At 35.8% G+C, this 23,115-nt stretch overlaps 1 protein-coding gene across 1 annotated transcript in view; it reads left to right on the top strand.

Annotated features, from left to right (window-relative positions):
• LOC145293945 (uncharacterized) overlaps positions 1–21,889 on the top strand; it is a 275,485-nt gene extending 253,596 nt beyond the window's left edge. Inside the window, exon 2 of the mRNA XM_080140807.1 lies at positions 21,183–21,889. Coding sequence (XP_079996933.1) covers positions 21,190–21,573 — 384 coding nt within the window. The 5' untranslated portion in view covers positions 21,183–21,189 and the 3' untranslated portion in view covers positions 21,574–21,889. The remainder of the gene's footprint in view (positions 1–21,182) is intronic.
• Positions 21,890–23,115: the final 1,226 nt, after the last annotated feature.

Here is a 23,115-nt window from a genome sequence, read left to right as displayed (position 1 = left end):
TATCCCCCAAAGGTTATATGGCCTATCCAAAACTCATAAGACGAATATTTCCTTCGAATGAGACTAGATCCTCAGGCTCTATCCCCCAAAGGTTATATGGCCTATCCAAAACTCATAAGACGAATATTTCCTTCGAATGAGACTAGATCCTCAGGCTCTATCCCCCAAAGGTTATATGGCCTATCCAAAACTCATAAGACGAATATTTCCTTCGAATGAGACTAGATCCTCAGGCTCTATCCCCCAAAGGTTATATGGCCTATCCAAAACTCATAAGACGAATATTTCCTTCGAATGAGACTAGATCCTCAGGCTCTATCCCCCAAAGGTTATATGGCCTATCCAAAACTCATAAGACGAATATTTCCTTCGAATGAGACTAGATCCTCAGGCTCTATCCCCCAAAGGTTATATGGCCTATCCAAAACTCATAAGACGAATATTTCCTTCGAATGAGACTAGATCCTCAGGCTCTATCCCCCAAAGGTTATATGGCCTATCCAAAACTCATAAGACGAATATTTCCTTCGAATGAGACTAGATCCTCAGGCTCTATCCCCCAAAGGTTATATGGCCTATCCAAAACTCATAAGACGAATATTTCCTTCGAATGAGACTAGATCCTCAGGCTCTATCCCCCAAAGGTTATATGGCCTATCCAAAACTCATAAGACGAATATTTCCTTCGAATGAGACTAGATCCTCAGGCTCTATCCCCCAAAGGTTATATGGCCTATCCAAAACTCATAAGACGAATATTTCCTTCGAATGAGACTAGATCCTCAGGCTCTATCCCCCAAAGGTTATATGGCCTATCCAAAACTCATAAGACGAATATTTCCTTCGAATGAGACTAGATCCTCAGGCTCTATCCCCCAAAGGTTATATGGCCTATCCAAAACTCATAAGACGAATATTTCCTTCGAATGAGACTAGATCCTCAGGCTCTATCCCCCAAAGGTTATATGGCCTATCCAAAACTCATAAGACGAATATTTCCTTCGAATGAGACTAGATCCTCAGGCTCTATCCCCCAAAGGTTATATGGCCTATCCAAAACTCATAAGACGAATATTTCCTTCGAATGAGACTAGATCCTCAGGCTCTATCCCCCAAAGGTTATATGGCCTATCCAAAACTCATAAGACGAATATTTCCTTCGAATGAGACTAGATCCTCAGGCTCTATCCCCCAAAGGTTATATGGCCTATCCAAAACTCATAAGACGAATATTTCCTTCGAATGAGACTAGATCCTCAGGCTCTATCCCCCAAAGGTTATATGGCCTATCCAAAACTCATAAGACGAATATTTCCTTCGAATGAGACTAGATCCTCAGGCTCTATCCCCCAAAGGTTATATGGCCTATCCAAAACTCATAAGACGAATATTTCCTTCGAATGAGACTAGATCCTCAGGCTCTATCCCCCAAAGGTTATATGGCCTATCCAAAACTCATAAGACGAATATTTCCTTCGAATGAGACTAGATCCTCAGGCTCTATCCCCCAAAGGTTATATGGCCTATCCAAAACTCATAAGACGAATATTTCCTTCGAATGAGACTAGATCCTCAGGCTCTATCCCCCAAAGGTTATATGGCCTATCCAAAACTCATAAGACGAATATTTCCTTCGAATGAGACTAGATCCTCAGGCTCTATCCCCCAAAGGTTATATGGCCTATCCAAAACTCATAAGACGAATATTTCCTTCGAATGAGACTAGATCCTCAGGCTCTTTCCCCCAAAGGTTATATGGCCTATCCAAAACTCATAAGACGAATATTTCCTTCGAATGAGACTAGATCCTCAGGCTCTATCCCCCAAAGGTTATATGGCCTATCCAAAACTCATAAGACGAATATTTCCTTCGAATGAGACTAGATCCTCAGGCTCTATCCCCCAAAGGTTATATGGCCTATCCAAAACTCATAAGACGAATATTTCCTTCGAATGAGACTAGATCCTCAGGCTCTTTCCCCCAAAGGTTATATGGCCTATCCAAAACTCATAAGACGAATATTTCCTTCGAATGAGACTAGATCCTCATGCTCTATCCCCCAAAGGTTATATGGCCTATCCAAAACTCATAAGACGAATATTTCCTTCGAATGAGACTAGATCCTCAGGCTCTATCCCCCAAAGGTTATATGGCCTATCCAAAACTCATAAGACGAATATTTCCTTCGAATGAGACTAGATCCTCAGGCTCTATCCCCCAAAGGTTATATGGCCTATCCAAAACTCATAAGACGAATATTTCCTTCGAATGAGACTAGATCCTCAGGCTCTTTCCCCCAAAGGTTATATGGCCTATCCAAAACTCATAAGACGAATATTTCCTTCGAATGAGACTAGATCCTCAGGCTCTATCCCCCAAAGGTTATATGGCCTATCCAAAACTCATAAGACGAATATTTCCTTCGAATGAGACTAGATCCTCAGGCTCTATCCCCCAAAGGTTATATGGCCTATCCAAAACTCATAAGACGAATATTTCCTTCGAATGAGACTAGATCCTCAGGCTCTATCCCCCAAAGGTTATATGGCCTATCCAAAACTCATAAGACGAATATTTCCTTCGAATGAGACTAGATCCTCAGGCTCTTTCCCCCAAAGGTTATATGGCCTATCCAAAACTCATAAGACGAATATTTCCTTCGAATGAGACTAGATCCTCAGGCTCTATCCCCCAAAGGTTATATGGCCTATCCAAAACTCATAAGACGAATATTTCCTTCGAATGAGACTAGATCCTCAGGCTCTATCCCCCAAAGGTTATATGGCCTATCCAAAACTCATAAGACGAATATTTCCTTCGAATGAGACTAGATCCTCAGGCTCTTTCCCCCAAAGGTTATATGGCCTATCCAAAACTCATAAGACGAATATTTCCTTCGAATGAGACTAGATCCTCAGGCTCTTTCCCCCAAAGGTTATATGGCCTATCCAAAACTCATAAGACGAATATTTCCTTCGAATGAGACTAGATCCTCAGGCTCTTTCCCCAAAGGTTATATGGCCTATCCAAAACTCATAAGACGAATATTTCCTTCGAATGAGACTAGATCCTCAGGCTCTATCCCCCAAAGGTTATATGGCCTATCCAAAACTCATAAGACGAATATTTCCTTCGAATGAGACTAGATCCTCAGGCTCTTTCCCCCAAAGGTTATATGGCCTATCCAAAACTCATAAGACGAATATTTCCTTCGAATGAGACTAGATCCTCAGGCTCTATCCCCCAAAGGTTATATGGCCTATCCAAAACTCATAAGACGAATATTTCCTTCGAATGAGACTAGATCCTCAGGCTCTATCCCCCAAAGGTTATATGGCCTATCCAAAACTCATAAGACGAATATTTCCTTCGAATGAGACTAGATCCTCAGGCTCTTTCCCCCAAAGGTTATATGGCCTATCCAAAACTCATAAGACGAATATTTCCTTCGAATGAGACTAGATCCTCAGGCTCTTTCCCCCAAAGGTTATATGGCCTATCCAAAACTCATAAGACGAATATTTCCTTCGAATGAGACTAGATCCTCAGGCTCTATCCCCCAAAGGTTATATGGCCTATCCAAAACTCATAAGACGAATATTTCCTTCGAATGAGACTAGATCCTCAGGCTCTTTCCCCCAAAGGTTATATGGCCTATCCAAAACTCATAAGACGAATATTTCCTTCGAATGAGACTAGATCCTCAGGCTCTATCCCCCAAAGGTTATATGGCCTATCCAAAACTCATAAGACGAATATTTCCTTCGAATGAGACTAGATCCTCAGGCTCTATCCCCCAAAGGTTATATGGCCTATCCAAAACTCATAAGACGAATATTTCCTTCGAATGAGACTAGATCCTCAGGCTCTTTCCCCCAAAGGTTATATGGCCTATCCAAAACTCATAAGACGAATATTTCCTTCGAATGAGACTAGATCCTCAGGCTCTATCCCCCAAAGGTTATATGGCCTATCCAAAACTCATAAGACGAATATTTCCTTCGAATGAGACTAGATCCTCAGGCTCTATCCCCCAAAGGTTATATGGCCTATCCAAAACTCATAAGACGAATATTTCCTTCGAATGAGACTAGATCCTCAGGCTCTTTCCCCCAAAGGTTATATGGCCTATCCAAAACTCATAAGACGAATATTTCCTTCGAATGAGACTAGATCCTCAGGCTCTTTCCCCCAAAGGTTATATGGCCTATCCAAAACTCATAAGACGAATATTTCCTTCGAATGAGACTAGATCCTCAGGCTCTTTCCCCCAAAGGTTATATGGCCTATCCAAAACTCATAAGACGAATATTTCCTTCGAATGAGACTAGATCCTCAGGCTCTATCCCCCAAAGGTTATATGGCCTATCCAAAACTCATAAGACGAATATTTCCTTCGAATGAGACTAGATCCTCAGGCTCTATCCCCCAAAGGTTATATGGCCTATCCAAAACTCATAAGACGAATATTTCCTTCGAATGAGACTAGATCCTCATGCTCTATCCCCCAAAGGTTATATGGCCTATCCAAAACTCATAAGACGAATATTTCCTTCGAATGAGACTAGATCCTCAGGCTCTATCCCCCAAAGGTTATATGGCCTATCCAAAACTCATAAGACGAATATTTCCTTCGAATGAGACTAGATCCTCAGGCTCTATCCCCCAAAGGTTATATGGCCTATCCAAAACTCATAAGACGAATATTTCCTTCGAATGAGACTAGATCCTCAGGCTCTATCCCCCAAAGGTTATATGGCCTATCCAAAACTCATAAGACGAATATTTCCTTCGAATGAGACTAGATCCTCAGGCTCTATCCCCCAAAGGTTATATGGCCTATCCAAAACTCATAAGACGAATATTTCCTTCGAATGAGACTAGATCCTCAGGCTCTATCCCCCAAAGGTTATATGGCCTATCCAAAACTCATAAGACGAATATTTCCTTCGAATGAGACTAGATCCTCAGGCTCTATCCCCCAAAGGTTATATGGCCTATCCAAAACTCATAAGACGAATATTTCCTTCGAATGAGACTAGATCCTCAGGCTCTATCCCCCAAAGGTTATATGGCCTATCCAAAACTCATAAGACGAATATTTCCTTCGAATGAGACTAGATCCTCAGGCTCTATCCCCCAAAGGTTATATGGCCTATCCAAAACTCATAAGACGAATATTTCCTTCGAATGAGACTAGATCCTCAGGCTCTATCCCCCAAAGGTTATATGGCCTATCCAAAACTCATAAGACGAATATTTCCTTCGAATGAGACTAGATCCTCAGGCTCTATCCCCCAAAGGTTATATGGCCTATCCAAAACTCATAAGACGAATATTTCCTTCGAATGAGACTAGATCCTCAGGCTCTATCCCCCAAAGGTTATATGGCCTATCCAAAACTCATAAGACGAATATTTCCTTCGAATGAGACTAGATCCTCAGGCTCTATCCCCCAAAGGTTATATGGCCTATCCAAAACTCATAAGACGAATATTTCCTTCGAATGAGACTAGATCCTCAGGCTCTATCCCCCAAAGGTTATATGGCCTATCCAAAACTCATAAGACGAATATTTCCTTCGAATGAGACTAGATCCTCAGGCTCTATCCCCCAAAGGTTATATGGCCTATCCAAAACTCATAAGACGAATATTTCCTTCGAATGAGACTAGATCCTCAGGCTCTATCCCCCAAAGGTTATATGGCCTATCCAAAACTCATAAGACGAATATTTCCTTCGAATGAGACTAGATCCTCATGCTCTATCCCCCAAAGGTTATATGGCCTATCCAAAACTCATAAGACGAATATTTCCTTAAGGCCTATTTTTCCATGGTAGGATCATCCCATTACAAGGCTGCAAAATGGTTCTTTAATATTTTACAGCCTACTCTCTAAAAGATGTGTCTTATTTATCGAATTTTATTTCAAATACTAAAGTTACTAATACATTTATATGCTCGCATGATATTAATAATTAGGGCTATGACAACAGCATATTTTTTCATTCTTCTGACTCTCGAGTATATATCCGACACAATTAGACACAATTAATCAACCGAGAACCACATCACTCTCCATAAAAACATATAAGATATCAAAACAAGGAAAAGAATATGCTGTTATCATAATCCTATTAATAACCTATTTACTTACGTCCCTATTTTAGAGACAACTGATATCTGTGCTGATTTTTATATCGAAGCCAGTTATCGCCTCCTCCTATTCCTGAAAGCATATTGGTTGAAATTTGCCACTACATCTGTTGAATTTAATTTTAATGAGAAACAATTATTATCTGGATCAATAAAACGTTTAGTTTACTTTTAATATGTAAACGACAAAGTGTGCCTTTTTAATGATGCAACGGAGGCAAAATCAATTTTTCCCCTAACTAAATAAAATGCACTCCGGTGTTCACTTGAACCTACATAAGTATACTTATGGAGGAGAGCTTAACTGCACTTTAGTTTTCCTTGATGTGCTGGTGACATAAACTCCATCGTGTTACCTAAGATCAATATATCGGAAACCTGCGATTCTTTTTGCTGTACAGAATCTAATTGTGACCTTACGATTTGTTCAAAAGCAAAATTGGATGAAAAATTTAAATGTAGTTGCAGTATCAACTATGTGAGTCGAACGACATTAAGATTGAATACTACAGTCTAACAACATATACCTGGTTAAATCAGAAATGGTACCTACCTACCAACGGACATCTTAGTAACAGGTTCTGTCTGAAATAGCTGATCGTTTGCTAAAAACCCCGTCAGATGGTATAAGCTTCAGCATTAACCCATTCACCATTTTGAGTCAGACTTTCATTTGATCTTGGAGACCATTCACGTTGTCTAAAGAGACATTCTCTTTGTAAACAGAAGGAATATTTTTTAGTTTTCATGTGATGAGTCTCTAAGAGATTCTATCCTTGTACATAGATCACACATACTTTTTAGATATATAGTATATCCCCTGTTTTTCTCCTCTTTAGTACACATTATTGTAAACCTATATTTACCTCTCGCGTTTATATCGCTTTTATAATGTAAAAAAAAAAAAATCCCTCGGTCCAGCTCTAGAAGAGTGAGGGCGAAATCGGTCAGCTGGCCTCCCAATTTTTTCTATACTTTTAATCATGAATTAAACGTGTTTCCCTCTTATAATTGCAATATATATATATATATATATATATATATATATATATATATATATATATGAGATGGATGTAGTTTGCTTGAAGCATTGTATAGTATGTAGTTAAATAAAATGTGTAGAAGGCAATACAATGCAGAGGTAACGGAAAGACACAAACTGACGCAGGTGAAAAAGATCTATTAATACAAATTACAAATACATGTGTACACATTTATACATTTCATATACACATTATATTTATATTTGTACTGTGATTACCTGGGTAAGCCGGTCTGATGGGATATCCGTGTTACATGATATTTCCAGAAAGATCTCTTCGTCAGATATTTATTTGACTTTGGTTCAAACGCGCTGCTGTAAACAGTAAATCTCGCAGCAAACATAAGTCTGGGAGGTGTTAATTAGCATTTTATATTATTTAATATAATTAAGGTTTTTTGTTTGTTTGTTTTATTTTTTGTTTCAATTTCTTTTATATATACATTTTTATATTGAGGAAATTTTGTAAATTACATATGTTCATTTGTACCTGCACTTATAAATGATTTGTATTTAAACATAATTATTGTATATTGATTTAGTTTTTTGTTTATGTTTCTGCGCTCTAGTTGAGAGACGGTTAGGACAACAGATTTTGAATTAAGTTAATTAATTAATGGAGACTATTTAATGAGCTGATCTAAGGGGGGGTAACCGTGTTATCTTTTGTATAGGAGTGAGTTTTGCTAACTCCAGATATTTCATCTAAGTTAAGTGTATAATATTGCATTGCTTTTTCATATCATTCTTATTCTGGGGGATATTATTTAATTCGTTACCTTGTATATATATTTATTTATGGAGTCTTATATATTTAATTTAATTTACATAGTACTATTCTATTAACTATAATTATTTATTTACGCAATGTGTTATGACGAAATAGGTAGAAATTATTTCAAACTGAAACACAACAGATATGCCTCAACCTAGACGTCGTCGCCCTCTATACATCTGTCCCTGCATACCCGGCAATTGACATAATTACCGACTACATTTCTTCCTGTAACCTCAATTGCTTTAGCCTCCCTGCAACTGATATACATGAGTTTCTACAAATAATAATAAATAACACTTACTTCACATACAAACAAAGCACATATAAACAAATCACAGGATTGCCTATGGGGTCCAGCCTGTCAGGACTGCTCGCTATCGCATTCATCAATAAACTTGAACGCCGTGCCCTCAACTCCTACATCTTTTTCACACGATACATTGATGATATCCTACTTCTAACACCATCCCGGGAGGGAGCGAACTCAATTTTTAAGATCTTCAACAACACTGTCCCACACATTGAGTTCATCATCGAGCACCCCGACAATTCTGGATCACTAGCACTTTTGGACTTCAGCCTCAACATCTCTTTAGACGGAAATTTATCCACAAAATTCTATAAGAAACCTGCCTGTAGAGACCTCTTCATACATTATAGGGCTGATAAAAATACCTACACTAATAAATTCCACCAAGTGCTAGAAACCAATGGATACCCCACACTAACCATTGAAAACCTCAATAAACCTAGAAGACAGACGCAGCATTACTCCTCTAAAACCTGCTTTCTGAAGCGACAGGATAACAATAGCTATTCGCAAAGCTATACGCAGGGAGGGTCTAGACATACAACTAATACACACTGGGCCATCACTACGACAACATTTATCAAAACGCAAAACCCACCAAAGCAATGTACCCTGCACCCTAACTAACTGCTCGATGAACACCACTAGCATGTGCCATCGTACATACACAGTATATTGCATACAGTGCGCCAAATGTAACCAATCATACCTTGGTAGCTCAGTGAGACACCTGCATATTAGAATCAAAAGCACATACAAACACAAGCCTCATCTGTTCACAGACACCTCCACACATGTGGCAATACCAACACATCCATCAGAGTAGATATTTTAGCCACTGAACGCAATGTTGGCAACCTTCGTATCTAAGAATCAATCCTCATTGCCAAATTGCATCCCAAGATTAATCGCCGACGTGAATTAGACCCTTCATTCTTAATTTAACACTATCCTACCATTATATAATAAAATAAAATAATAAAACAAATTAAAAATAAATGAATAAATAAAAGTAATAAATAAGCAACCTTTATTTAAGATTACCACATATTAATAATAATAACAATATATAACAATTGAAAAGTAAGTATGAGTGAGATGGGTGTGAGTATGTAGGCTACATACAGACCAGCACTTATGTATATATGGGTGTGCGTGGGTGCTTGGATATGTACTCTTGCCTGTATATATGTTTAAACAAAGATAACGAATTAAATAATATTATCCGCTCCAGAATAAGAATAATATTTTTTAAAAAGTAATGCAATATTATACACTTAACTTAGATGAAATATCTGGAGTTAGTAAAACTCACTCCTATACAAAAGATAACACGATTACACACCTTAGATTAGCTCATTAAGTAGTCTCCCTTTATTAATTAACTTATTTCAAAATCTATGGTTCTGACCGTCTCTCAAATAGAGCGCAGAAACATAAACAAAAAACTAAATCAATATACAATAATTATGTTTAAATACAAATCATTTATAAGTGCAAGTACAAATGAACATTTGTAATTTACGAAATTTCCTCAACATAAAAATATATATATAAAAAAAGGAAATAATTTTTTTAAAAAAGTACTTATATTAAATAATATAAAATGCTAATTAACACGTTCCAGACTATTGTTTGCTGCGAGACTTACTGTTTACAGCAGCGCGTTTGAACCAAAGTCAAAAAAATATCTGACAAAGAGATGTTTCTGGAAAAATCATATCACACGGATATTCCATTAGACCGGCTTACCCAGGTAATCACAGTACAAATATAAATATAATGTGTATATGAAATGTATAAACGTGTACACATGTATTTGTAATTTGTATTAATAAAACTTTTTCACCTGCTTCATTTTGTGTCTTTCCGTTATCTCTGCGTTGTACTGCCTTCTACATATATATATATATATATATATATATATATATATATATATATATACAGTGAATTTTAACCTAATAGGTTTCGCACTCTTTACAAAGCTCCAGCCCATGTCAAACTGCAGCAATGTTGCATCGCTGTACTTGTTTTAGAACCTCTTCCATGAAATGTGTACTCCAACAAACTTACTGCAATTTCACCTGCCCTTCTTAATGTGCATGCTTCCCACCCAAACCCTTCCTTCTTGTAGAGAGATTTTAGATAGTGGAAATCCTTCTACTATAATACCTGCTTTCCTTTGAATCGCTTCCTATAAATCTGGTCACAGTCACAATAGTCGCTTACGTTTCGAATTTTGAGTTTCTAATTTATTTTCCCGATCGAATATCTTGTTGCCTACTCCCCAACCAACTTTCACCTGTAAATCTGGCTTCTGTCACAATAGTCGCTTACGTTTCAGTGTTAATAGGTTTTTTTTTGGGGGGGGGGGAACAAAGTTTTTAAAAATCTAATTTGTGGCTTTTGTAAAGATATATAAGACTGATTTTCTTATATGCTTAGAAGTTATACAATTTTGGAAAACATTGAAATACCATGCATTTACCCGTGAAAAAATATTGACGATTCCAAATGCTTTCTTCCTTGCTGTGTTGAGTTTCTCTACTTTACAACATACCAATATTTTGGGAGTTGTTTCATGCCAAGAGCCGATGCCTATTACCAACAATTCATTGCATACTTTGAGTTGAATGCAAGTTGCTGTTTTACTTGTATATGCAAAAAATGCTCTGTTGTCCCTCTCAACGACAAATCCGAAAAGCAACGATAGAGAGGATGCGTGATAGAGGACACGTGATAGTGGACAAAGTTGTGATATAAACGCGCACGAATGAGATATTCGGTCGTGGCGGTCTTTAGCGGTTTCAAACCGATACAGTTTGCCTTGAGCAATGTGCGAGTCGCCCATCACGTTAGCAAGGGAGATAAGCGATGTGTCTTAATGATCAAAACCGATGATCATCACGTAGGCCTTGATAAGTGGCCAGAGATTTTCAAATTAACTTTTTATTGAGTTGATCAGAAATCGGCTCCTCAGAATATAGAAAATGGCTGCGTAATAAGAAAATAGATAGATAGATACATACATACATACGTGTGTAGAGGGCTAGATAGATAAATATATACATCCATGCATACATATGTGCATATGAAGCGACCAAACTAGACAGATAGATAGACAGATAGATAGACAGATAGATAGAGAGATAGACAGATAGATAGTAAAAAAAAACTAGAAAGGTAACAGTTATGAAGAGACTGAGATAGATAGATAGATAGATAGATAGATAGATAGGTAGGTAGATAGATAGATAGATAGATAGATAGATAGATAGATAGATAGATATTGCTTCCCTGTTTACTTGCCTTTTCATGAAGACAGTGTAAAGTGTTTAATATGGAGACCGCCAGAACTACGTAATGGACCACTCTCGAGTGGGACAAAAATTAAAATTGCCTCTGTCTAGAAATATTCTATTTACCGATCATAAAATATTAAGTTTAGTATCAGAAAGATACTACATTTTGCGTTTAGCCTGAAGGATGAGCTTAACCAAATATTTTCTTTGCAAACTAGAAATATCCTTCAAAAGAGATACGATTATCAGTCAAGAAATATATATATATATATATATATATATATATATATATATATATATATCAGTTTGACAAGAAAGTTATTGCGGTTTTTAGCTTTAAAATTCAGAGGAACATATCTCGGCTGAAACAAAAATTTATTGATCGCAATAAGCATCATCCGAAACAAGTGTATTTATGCCATTAACGTAAGAAATCTTGTGTTTGGTGGCGATGAAGTCGCTGAAGGCGTTTTTGATTTCGCTTAGGTTTTTGAAACATTTCTCACGCAGAAAGTTGTCAAGACGCTTGAAAAAGTGGTAGTCGGTAGGTGAGAGGTCTGGAGAGTTCAGATGATGAGGCAGAGTTTCGTATCCCAATCTGTTCAACTTCTGCAGGGTCGGTTTAGCAATGTACGATTGGGCATTGTTGTGGAGGAGAATTGGGTATTTTTAGTTGACTAATGCTGGGTATTGTTGTCAAATGTCAAATGTACAAAGTTGCTGATGCATTTCATCCATTGACTGACAGTACTCTGCTGTAATGGTTTCACCTGCATTCAAAAAAACTGTCATGGATGAGACCGGTTGCAGACCACCAAACAGTCAACATGATCTTCTTTTGATGCAACTCTGGCTTCGATAAGTGTCGTGGAGCTTCGTCGGCGACTAACCACTGAGCTGAGTTGAGCCGGTTGTCGTAAAGAACCTACTTTCCATCGCAAGTAACAACCGTTTCGAGATACGGGTCGTTCTCCTTGCGTAAAAGAGGAGAAAGTGACACTTCATAATGACGTTTCTTTTGGTTGTCGTTCAATTCCTTAGGCACACATTTATCAAGTGTTTTGTCTTTCCAATCTCTCTCAAACTGTTGGAAATCGTCGTATACGTTACATCTAATTCAGAAAACAGTTCTTAGGCAGCTTTTTGTGGATTGGCTTCGACTAAGGCTCTTAATTGATCGTTGATAGCCAAGCACTACGCCCATCATCTTTAAGACTCTCGTCGTCCAAAATTTCTTAAACCCCCATTGTGCTGTGTGTTCAGTAGTGGTTCCTGGGTAAAACGCTTCGTTGATATTGCGAGCTGTTTCAGCAGCTTTTCGACCTAGCTTGAATTGAAATAAGAAAATTGTGCGAATTTGCTTTTGCGTCATGTTGTAATCCACGTTCTGGAATGAATGCATATCTATTTTAAAAAGACTGTAATTTAAACGATTAGATAGAGCGAAAGACGTTCTTTAAGATTATATAGTTTTATAACGAAAACTTATTTGAAGATACATTATTTGAAATAAAAAATATAAATTCCGCAAGAACTTTCTAACCAACCTATTCTATGTGTGCGTGTGTGTATTTTTAAAAAGATACTACTTTAAAAGGATAGACACGCAAGCATTTGCTCATTTTAAAAATGTAAGTCTTTGATTGGTAACATCTTGCATACACTTATTTCGCTCACCCACCCCATGTCGGCGTACAAGTATATAATAGTTCATTAATTACAATTTTTCACAACTGGTCCTCATCAGCGCGAAGAAAATTTTTTTCAAAAGGTTCGCAGCCCAGTCATCAGGGCTTTTTTTTTATTAACAACGTGTATTCATTTTTCTTTTATCCATAACATATATATATATATATATATATATATATATATATATATATATATATATATATATATATATATATATATATATATTATATATATATATATATATCAAGCATCAGTTAGAACCGAAACAAAACATATAACTCTCCAGCCTAATTCGTTAGCGTCTGTGAATCCACCGTATACAAATTCTTTAAAAATAACATTGATAAAGATATAAATGTATATTTGCACATGCGTAGAAATAACACGTTTAGTCGACTTACGTATGCTAACTTACAAGTAGTAGTTATTTTTATTGGTTAAAAAGCAAATCGAATTTGATCGACAGGTCCAAATTCTCTATATATCAAGTTTTAAGTCTGTAGACTAAAAATTGTCAGAAGAGTTTAGTGGAGACCGCTTTCTAGCAGTGAGATTAAATTACTTGGCTTCTACCCGGTCATGGCTGACGAAACGAGAACATGCTTTCCTCGTGTAGTAAATAAGAGATTCCGTTCGAGATTCCATCTAGATTCCCAAGAATGGCAGAAAGATTCCTGAGTTCGATAAGATATACCTGAAGAAGGCGTAAGGTCACATCAGTCGAAACGTTGTGAGAATAACACTGAAGATGAAAGTAGTAATCCGAAGAATCCAAATAATATAAATTATCAATCATCTTTTTTTTAAAAAAGCAGAAAGACTTTTTTTTTAAATTCACTTTCTATTTACTATAGAAAAAAACAGCTTCATTATATATCTAGTCGTTGATATGCGAACGACGTGAAAAAGGTTAACTAATTTGTATATCCCTTAAAACACGAATGCACATTAACACACTATAAGATTTTTCGTGTTTTCTTTTTTCATGATTGTCTTTATTTAACTACTAGAAGTGTTACCCGAGTTGCCGAGGAATGTATAAAAGAATAAGAAAAGATGAAATTGCATTTGAGCATATAACTGCTATTCTTCAGGTATTGAGTATTTTTTGATGACCATCTATCACTTTCTATCCCGAGCACAGCCGAGTAGATTTTCTTGTATAAAACAGTACAATTAAACTCAGTTATGTTGTTTTCTTCCCGAGCGGCACTGCCTTTAAACATATCTGCTATATCCATGATATTGAGCATACACCCTCCCATATATGATACTGTATTTTTCATATTTTGAATCGCAGGCAACACGATGTATTTTGTATTTTGTCCAGTATACAACATCATAAAAAGCAAAAAAAAAAAAAAAAGAAAGAAAAAAAAGAAATACTTTCATCCAGAGTCACGCATTTCTTCCATCGTTTAATGCAGCTCTGGAGATCGTTTTTAACTTCGAAAATCAAGACTGCATCATTTGGAAAACAATTTGTTTTTTAAAAATAAATTCGTGGCTAGGAAGAAGAAAATCGGAGGGTATTAAAACACACCTAATCTACCTAGAAAATTGATTAGATTATTCTGTACCAATTACAAGATAATATACTGACAATTCTTTCGATGTTACTTTTCCTTTACGTGTTCATATTGAAAAGACAGACATTTTAGCCTGATGAGATTTTATCCCTATATATAAAAAAAACGTCGCAGTTTTTCCCCTCTGGATCAAAATAACATAGGTTTACAACAACAGATGCAAGATACAAATTTATTATGTCTAGGCTATTAGCCACTATCTTATGTAACTTTATAAAGATTTTTCTGACACATCCAAGTGTTCAAATAAAATCCTAGACTCCTTCTGAGGAGCTACACCAACACTATCGCATTGACCTACATTAACAATTGCTGAAGTCTTCCTATTGATCCCCATAAACACTGCAGGGATTTATACACATGGTATGGATATTGTGATTACACTCTTCGTAACTGATTCATAAACTAATAGCCCAAACGTTTAATTCCCTCCGTCGATTCGAAAAATAATAAATTCTCCTTTACAACATTCTTACTATTCTGATTGGCTTGAATCAGACCGATCCCTTATTCAAGATTACAATTTAGTAAACTAAAACGAACGCGCAAGCTGTTATCCAACATGGTGTCTACTGATACATGAGGCCAGTGTTTAACATTAAATAAAGCGATTATTGAACAGCACGAAGGTATTTGCTTCTCACTCTCTCTCCCCCCGCTCTCTCTCTCTGTCTATCCTTCTCTACTTCTCTCTCTCTCTCTCTCTCTTTAAATGTGTTTAGAGGGAGAGGGAGAGTGAGAAAGAGATTCACATAGAGAGAGAGAGAGAGAGAGAGTCAGAGCGAAAGTTATATCTGTTTTGCTTACATTCGAACACTGTACCGAAACGAGCGAGGGAGAGAAAGAGACAGAGAGAGAGAGAGAGAGAGAGACAGTGAGAGAGACAGACAGAGACAGAAAGAGAAAGATATATAAAATCATCGTAACGGCAGAGAGAAAGAGAGAGAGATTAAATCATCGTCACGGATTAACCTCATTTCATTACCGCGTCCCGTTATTTGGTTTAAATACACAAAATACGATGCCATTTCGATACCATTTTCATAGAGCAGTGGTTATCGGGACAGTGTTTTAATCTGCGGGTTTCACGTTCGCTTCCATGTAATGGATTGATTTTTTTTAGTTTTAACATTTAAACAGGATTACGACTTGCGATAAATACGTATAACATTTCGTGTTTTTTCTCCAGTTATATTTTATAATATAATAATAATTTATAGTTTTATTGTTTTTTAACCTTTTTATTTGTTTTTTTTAGCATCGAAATGAACCGATAAACCTTTATTTGTTTTGGGGGTATTTTGTTTTATTTGTTATTTTGGGTTTATTATTATTTTATTTTGGATGTATTTATTTTTTATTGTTACGGTGATAAGTGAATTAATAGAAACCAAGTATTGCAGTAATTAATTAAAAAAAATAAATGATTAAATACATAAAAGAAGTTTCGTTTCATTTCCTTAGAATAGGATTCCATGTCTTCGTTATTATAGACATTTCTGCTTCTTAATAAAACTTAGAGACGAACTATTTTTAGTCGCGGAGGTCGGTAATAACCAGCTTCAACGCCTACATGGATGTTTTTTTGGTATTTTCACCTCTCTCTCCATCCAATCTTTCTACTGTGTTCCGGGGGCCGTTTTTACCATGAGGAGTTGGGGGTGTCTATTCCAAAAGCTGTTCGTAACATGAGGAGGTTTGGGATTGGGCAGCAGCAATAACAACAACGACAACGGTACTTTAATTTTTTTCAAGGGGGGGATCACGCTTCCACCGGGCAACGTCTGTTAGTGGGTACTGCTAGTTTATTAATAAATATAGAGCGAAGCCTTTTCAAACCAGTGTAGCGTAGCCTTACAGGTCTGTATGAATAAAAATTAATGTATTAATATATGTGTAAATATTATCTGTACTTCTGAATTTTTCTTTTTATTAGAATTGAACATTTTTAACATTGTTGTTGACTGTATATTATTCTGAATATGATCGGATGTCTGAAATATTTTACTTTAAATAAACATTGTCTCGAAACAGCTCTAAACAACTAATATTTCTCCGTTTCTAAGCTATATTGAAACATTGTCTGAAAAATGATTTCAATTCTGTTTTTATACTTAATCATTTCCTTTCTCTTTGTTCACTTTCTCTATACACTTCTATCTCTCTCACCTTCTCTCTCTCTCTCTCTCTCTCTCTCTCTCTCTCTCTCTCTCTCTATTTCTGTTCTTCTGTTGCACACGTTTTTAAATCAGCATGTATATGACACTATATCTTTTATCGATCATTATCCCTTTTATCTAAGTTCCATCTCTCTATATCTATCTTCCTCTCTCTCTCTCTGTCTTTCCTCTCGTCTTTCGCTATGTAATATATGTGTGTGTTTGTGTGTCTGTGTGAGAGAGAAATATATATGTGTGTGTGCGTGTGTGCGTGTGTGCATGTACAGTGCACAATGCACGCACATATATAAATACATATACATATATGTCTAAATATATATACATGTATATATATAAATATATATATATATATATATATATATATATATATATATATATATATATATATATATATATATATATATATATATATATATATAGTGGTCGAGTAAGGCCACAAGAGAGACAAAGCTGGCCTGCAGGACACTATATATACAAATGTAGGCAAATTTAGGTATATTTTATTGGTTTGAAAATATAGGTTCTTTTTTACCAATTAAAATTTTCACTATAGAATAGTATTATAATCGTCCCCTAGAACCAAAGATATGAGTATTTCAGTATTCAATTTGGCTACAATTATAGATATATCCATATATCAAATAGATAGATAGATAGATAGATAGATAGATAGATAGATAGATAGATAGATCACCTCTTTTGACAATTTTATAAGTTGCAAATTTTAGCGACTATTGATTAGAATTGAACAAATGAAGGCTCGTTGGAAATCTAATAACCTGAAATGTGTAGTAGGCTGTGACATTGACCCTTAAGGTCGAACATTAAGGTGATAATATAGTATCCCGAGCTTATTTTTGGTACTTTGTTACAGGCATACAATGTTTCAATCATAGTCATTTGTTTTCCTAGTTTTGAATATGAATTACAAAATATCAGATATTTTTCCAAAACCTCTGGTCTTGATGTAAGCGAGACTAAAACTTACAGCTATGATTTCAAATCATCTGAAATAATAGCAAGGGGAGACTTGATTCCGAATATTTCTCATATGTTATATCTCCATTCTTTGGTTTTCATACATAAAGTCAATTTCACAGTGTATAACAGCTATTTGATATTGGAAATATTCATAATCGTCCCTTATTTCTAGAAGAGCGGAGGTATAGCGTATGAGAAATATATGAAATCAAGTCTCCCATTGCTGTTATTTCAGATCATTTAAAACCATAGCAGCAAGTTTTAGTCTCCCCTCAACCAAGGCCAGAGGTTTGGGGAAAATATATATACTAGCAAAAGTACCCGTCGTTGACTGGGTTCAAAAACAGCCAACAGAAAATGGACTCTGATTTATGAAAGTATGATAGGTTATGAAAAGGAAGGGTTGTAAAGAGATAGCTTCGAATTTGGGGGTATCAAAACCAAAGCAAAATATGATGAAAGTAAAAATAAAATAGATAAACCCCATAATTTATTATACCATACTTGTTCACACTGAAACACTTATCACAATATTCTGTAGATCTATATTAAAAAACCTTGTTAAACTTTGTGAGATATTTCCATTCTATGGAGGTCAGGTGCGAACGAACACCCCATAATTTTATTATACCATATTTCTTCAAACTGAAACATAATTATCAAAGTATACTTACGCAGATAGATATGAAAAGTCTTTATCAAAGTTTGTACCTATTTCCATTCTATGGAGGACAGGCGCGAACGCAGACCCCAAAATTTTATTATACCATCCCTATAAGTATGTTAAAACATTTTATTATACCATCCCTATAAGTATGTTAAAACATACTTATCAAAGTATTATTATGTACATCTATATCAAAAACACTTGTAAACGTTTTTTTTTTAATTTTTTTTCCATACTTTGTGGACCAGGCACGTACGCAAACCCCACAATTTTAATGAATCATCATTATGCCAGATCAAACATACCCATTCCTGTGTCTCGATACATCTTCTATCATTATATGTGATCAGTTTTCTATAATAGTCAACCATATAGGAGCCTATTCGTGACCAGACACACACACAGACGTTCAGCATTCAGACATATATATATGTGTGTATGTGTGTGTATATATATGTACAGGTATTTATATATGTATGTGCATTGTATGTTGTAGACATACATGCGCACGCGCATGCGCACACACACATGCACACATCGACACACACACGTACATATATATATTTCTCTCTCACACGCATATATTTTCAATATTTCACCCTCTAACTCGGTTATTTCTCTTCTCTCTTTTTCTTTCTCTCTCTCTCTCTCTCTCTCTCTTTCTCTCTCTATGTATGTATATATATATATATATATATATATATATATATATATATATATATATATATATATGGGCATGTGTATGTATCTTCGGTTTTTCTCACTAACATATTTTCTTAATATCTTTCAATATTACTATCACCACTCTCTCTCTCTCCCTTCATTCTGTTTTTCCTCTCCCCCCTCTCTCTCTTTCCCTCTCAATTCCTTTTTTATTTCGAAAATCCAAGAGTCAGTTCCTTCCTTGTCATTTCCTTGTTAATTTATATCGAACTGATTATTCAGCAAAATATCTCATTTGTTCCCACAGCAGGAAACGCCTGCAGCAATTCCCAAAGGTCAATAAGAAAAAGAACAAGAACGCATATTTTATAATTTTTATAACAGAAGCTTGAAAGAGTAACGAAAATTCTACTTTAAACTGAATTATGACAAATCGCCCCTATGGACAGTGCCTCTTATCAATCTGTGTCTTAAACGATAGAAATGCTACAAGGGGCGTCCAATAAGTAATATGCGTGACCCACTCCTCATAGCAGTAGTCTAACGAAACTTGGCATAATTATGAGTCTTTCTTTACATAGGAACAACCAAGAGTTACGCATTTCTTCCGTCGTGCAATGCAACTCTGGATATCGTTTTTGTAGATTACAATATGTTTGCCTCCAACTTGTAATTCAAGGCTGCATCATTTAGAAAGCAATTTCCTTTCAAAAACAACTTCATGGTTGAGAAGAAATTAAAATCAGAGGGTGCACGATAAGAAAATGAGGAGAAAATTGGGGAGATATGATAGCCACACGACGGTGCTTCTGATATGGCGACATGTGCATTGTTGACCGGAGCATTGTCTTTCAGGAGGAAGATACAGACGCTGATCTTGCACCGGTACTATATGGTTGATATTGAAGAAGGGGGTGTCAATTTTATTAACCATTTCATGGTGGCATTTTTATAAGGTGGGTCATACTGTATAATTTTTTAAATGCAAAAATTCTCTCTATATTTCTCTGTAATTAGATGTTCTTCTATCAAATTTTGTTGAAAATTCAGCCGTCGAAACGTGCCTCGCTCACCATAATGACCGAACATGTAACCCACTGATTATTTCTTCTTTAATCATCTAGGTCACTTCTTGCGGATTAACAGCTTCACATATAAAGATGTAACCGAAGACGCGTTTGCTGAAGCACGAAATTCGACATTTTATTCAACTGAAATACATGAGTTCTAATGTTGTTTTTAGTTTATTTAATAAGAAAAATTTAAACTGATTTACAAGATATATTATTTTGATTATAGGGACTTCTATTTTTATCTTATTTGTTATTTCATCAGTTGATAAAGATGCTGATTAACAATAAGTTCTATGCGACAATATTCTAGGGATTTCAGGTTCAATTTTTTACTAGAAATGATAAGTAAGAACAACATGATTGATTAAGGCGTCTACCCTATCATAGGTAACGGTACGAGAACAATCTACTCCCATTGATTAAATAAAGTATTCAGTTTAAAATTTTGTATAGTTTATCAAGTTCAACATAAAAAGTCTCAACTTCGAAAAAATGTTTTTGAATAAGGTCGGAGAGAACATCGTAAGAAACGTTATGAAAAGAACAATCCAGATGAGAATAGTAATCCAGATAATACAAATGACGCAGATTTTATATCCTTATCTAAAAAAAAAAGTTCACAACATTTGGATTAATAAACATTTGAAGCCGGAAGTCACAAACTGACATTATTTTCTTACTGAATTAATCATTTCTCATATTTATGAAACCAAGCAAATTAATTTGATTGTTTTTTTTTCTCATTACCAGGACAATCATGATGAAATCAATACCTTTTGCCGGACTAGTGGTGCTCCTTCTTGCTTGCTTCATCTTTCCATCATGCCAAGCCGACCAGTCCAACGATTCCGATTTCATGACACGTTTGCCGTTGATTGTCGAGCGGATCCGTGCCAGGCGACAACAAGAACGGCTCAGCCCAGTAGATTTGGGTTACTTATATCGTACCTACAAGACTATCAAAGTCGAACCTCAACAGGACGGTGACACTGAGTTCGAGAAACGACAGGCCAGCGCTCATCCAAAGATGTCCTTCAACGGTGACCTCCTCGCCCTTGCCGAGATGATGAAATATCACCAGATGCAACAGAACGGTATGAACAACCGATGGTTGAATAGATTGCACAGCCTCGGAAAATAAGACGTTGCTTACTTCCGGTTCTGCCTCGGAAAATAAGACTTCTCTAACTTCCGGTTCAGCTTGGGAAAATAAGAATTCTCTTACTTCCGGTTCCTGTTTGTTTTTGTTTTTTATTTATTTATTTATTTATTTATTTATTTATTGTTTTAATCATTTAAAAAAGTGTTGTTTGTTTTGGACGGACATTCCAAATGTAGAAACCTATTCGTGAACAATGGACATCAACAGAAAAACAGTTAAAACCTCGTGTAAATGTTCACTGTAATGAGTCACGTCCAGCCCATCAGAGAATAAAGATCGTTTTTATTAAGATGCATTTCTACCGTCATATTCATTTTGTTACATTTTTTCATTTGAATTCTGTCTATAATTTTTTTTATGTTTAGCATATGCAAATTCGTCGCGGATTCTTGTGCTTGTCAAAACGTTTTTGTCTGACATAGATAGTTCATTAATGGGTCATCTTCTGTTTCAATATAATCGTTGCCAATAATGATTAAAACGTGGCCCCTCTGAAGTTGTCATACAAATAGAACAAACCCCAATAACCCGAATCCACTTTCAATAATCTCAAATTGTAAACGATCTATTCAGGTGACAAAAATAAAATTGAGTTCAATTTTTCAACATGTTTCATTAAGGTTTATCGGGTTTAATATTCGAAAAACTGAAATCGAAAGTTATTATGAAAAGGGCTAAGATCACGTTTTTACTTGATTAATAATAATAATAATAATAATAATAATAATAATAATAATAATAATAATAATAATAATAATAATAATTATTATTATTATTATTATTATTATTATTATTATTATTATTATTATTATTATAAGGAAAATCCTTGAATGTGGAGACTAACACGCATGAGCCACATGTGCGGGCCAGACAAATGCTACAGAGGTAAAACATGAAGCGCTACATGGAACCAAGAACGTTGAAGTGGTATATCTATAAGTTCATATCTACCTCATCCCGCATTATTGCATCCCCCCTCACCAAAACAAAAGAGACTGAGTAGTCAAGGAGGAAGGAAAGACCGTGGAGAGAGCACTAACTAGATCCCCGCTGGACAAGTGCGAAGAGAACTGGGGAGGCTTATTGACACTCAAATTCTAGTGAAGACCAATGGCCACTACTAATGAGTAATCAATGGTAAGCGGATGTTGTAATAATGCAAAGCCATTTGCAAATGTTATCGAGAGAGGTAGAGAATACTGGAAACTCGTGGAGACTTGTTGTCACTCAGCTTTCAGGGAACATCACATGTTGTTATCAAGTAGAGATCTTTGATGACTTGTGTGAAAGTTCTTTGTGATCAATAATAATAAGAATAATAATAAGAAGAAGAAGAAGAAGAAGAAGAAGAAGAAGAAGAAGAAGAAGAAGCGTAACCATAATGGTTTTCTGTCATATATCTGGTTGCGTTGTAAACGAAACCTATGAAAAGAACTAAAACTTCTTGCCCCAAATGATAACACGTGTAGGAACCCCACCCCCATGTATAGTTGTCCATCCAAGACATTGCTATATATATAT

This window comes from Euprymna scolopes, chromosome 15 (genome assembly GCF_053919585.1).
Source record: "Euprymna scolopes isolate OS-2025 chromosome 15, ASM5391958v1, whole genome shotgun sequence".
Classification (NCBI taxonomy): Eukaryota; Metazoa; Mollusca; class Cephalopoda; order Sepiida; family Sepiolidae; genus Euprymna; species Euprymna scolopes.
This window is presented reverse-complemented; position numbering and strand designations above follow the sequence as displayed.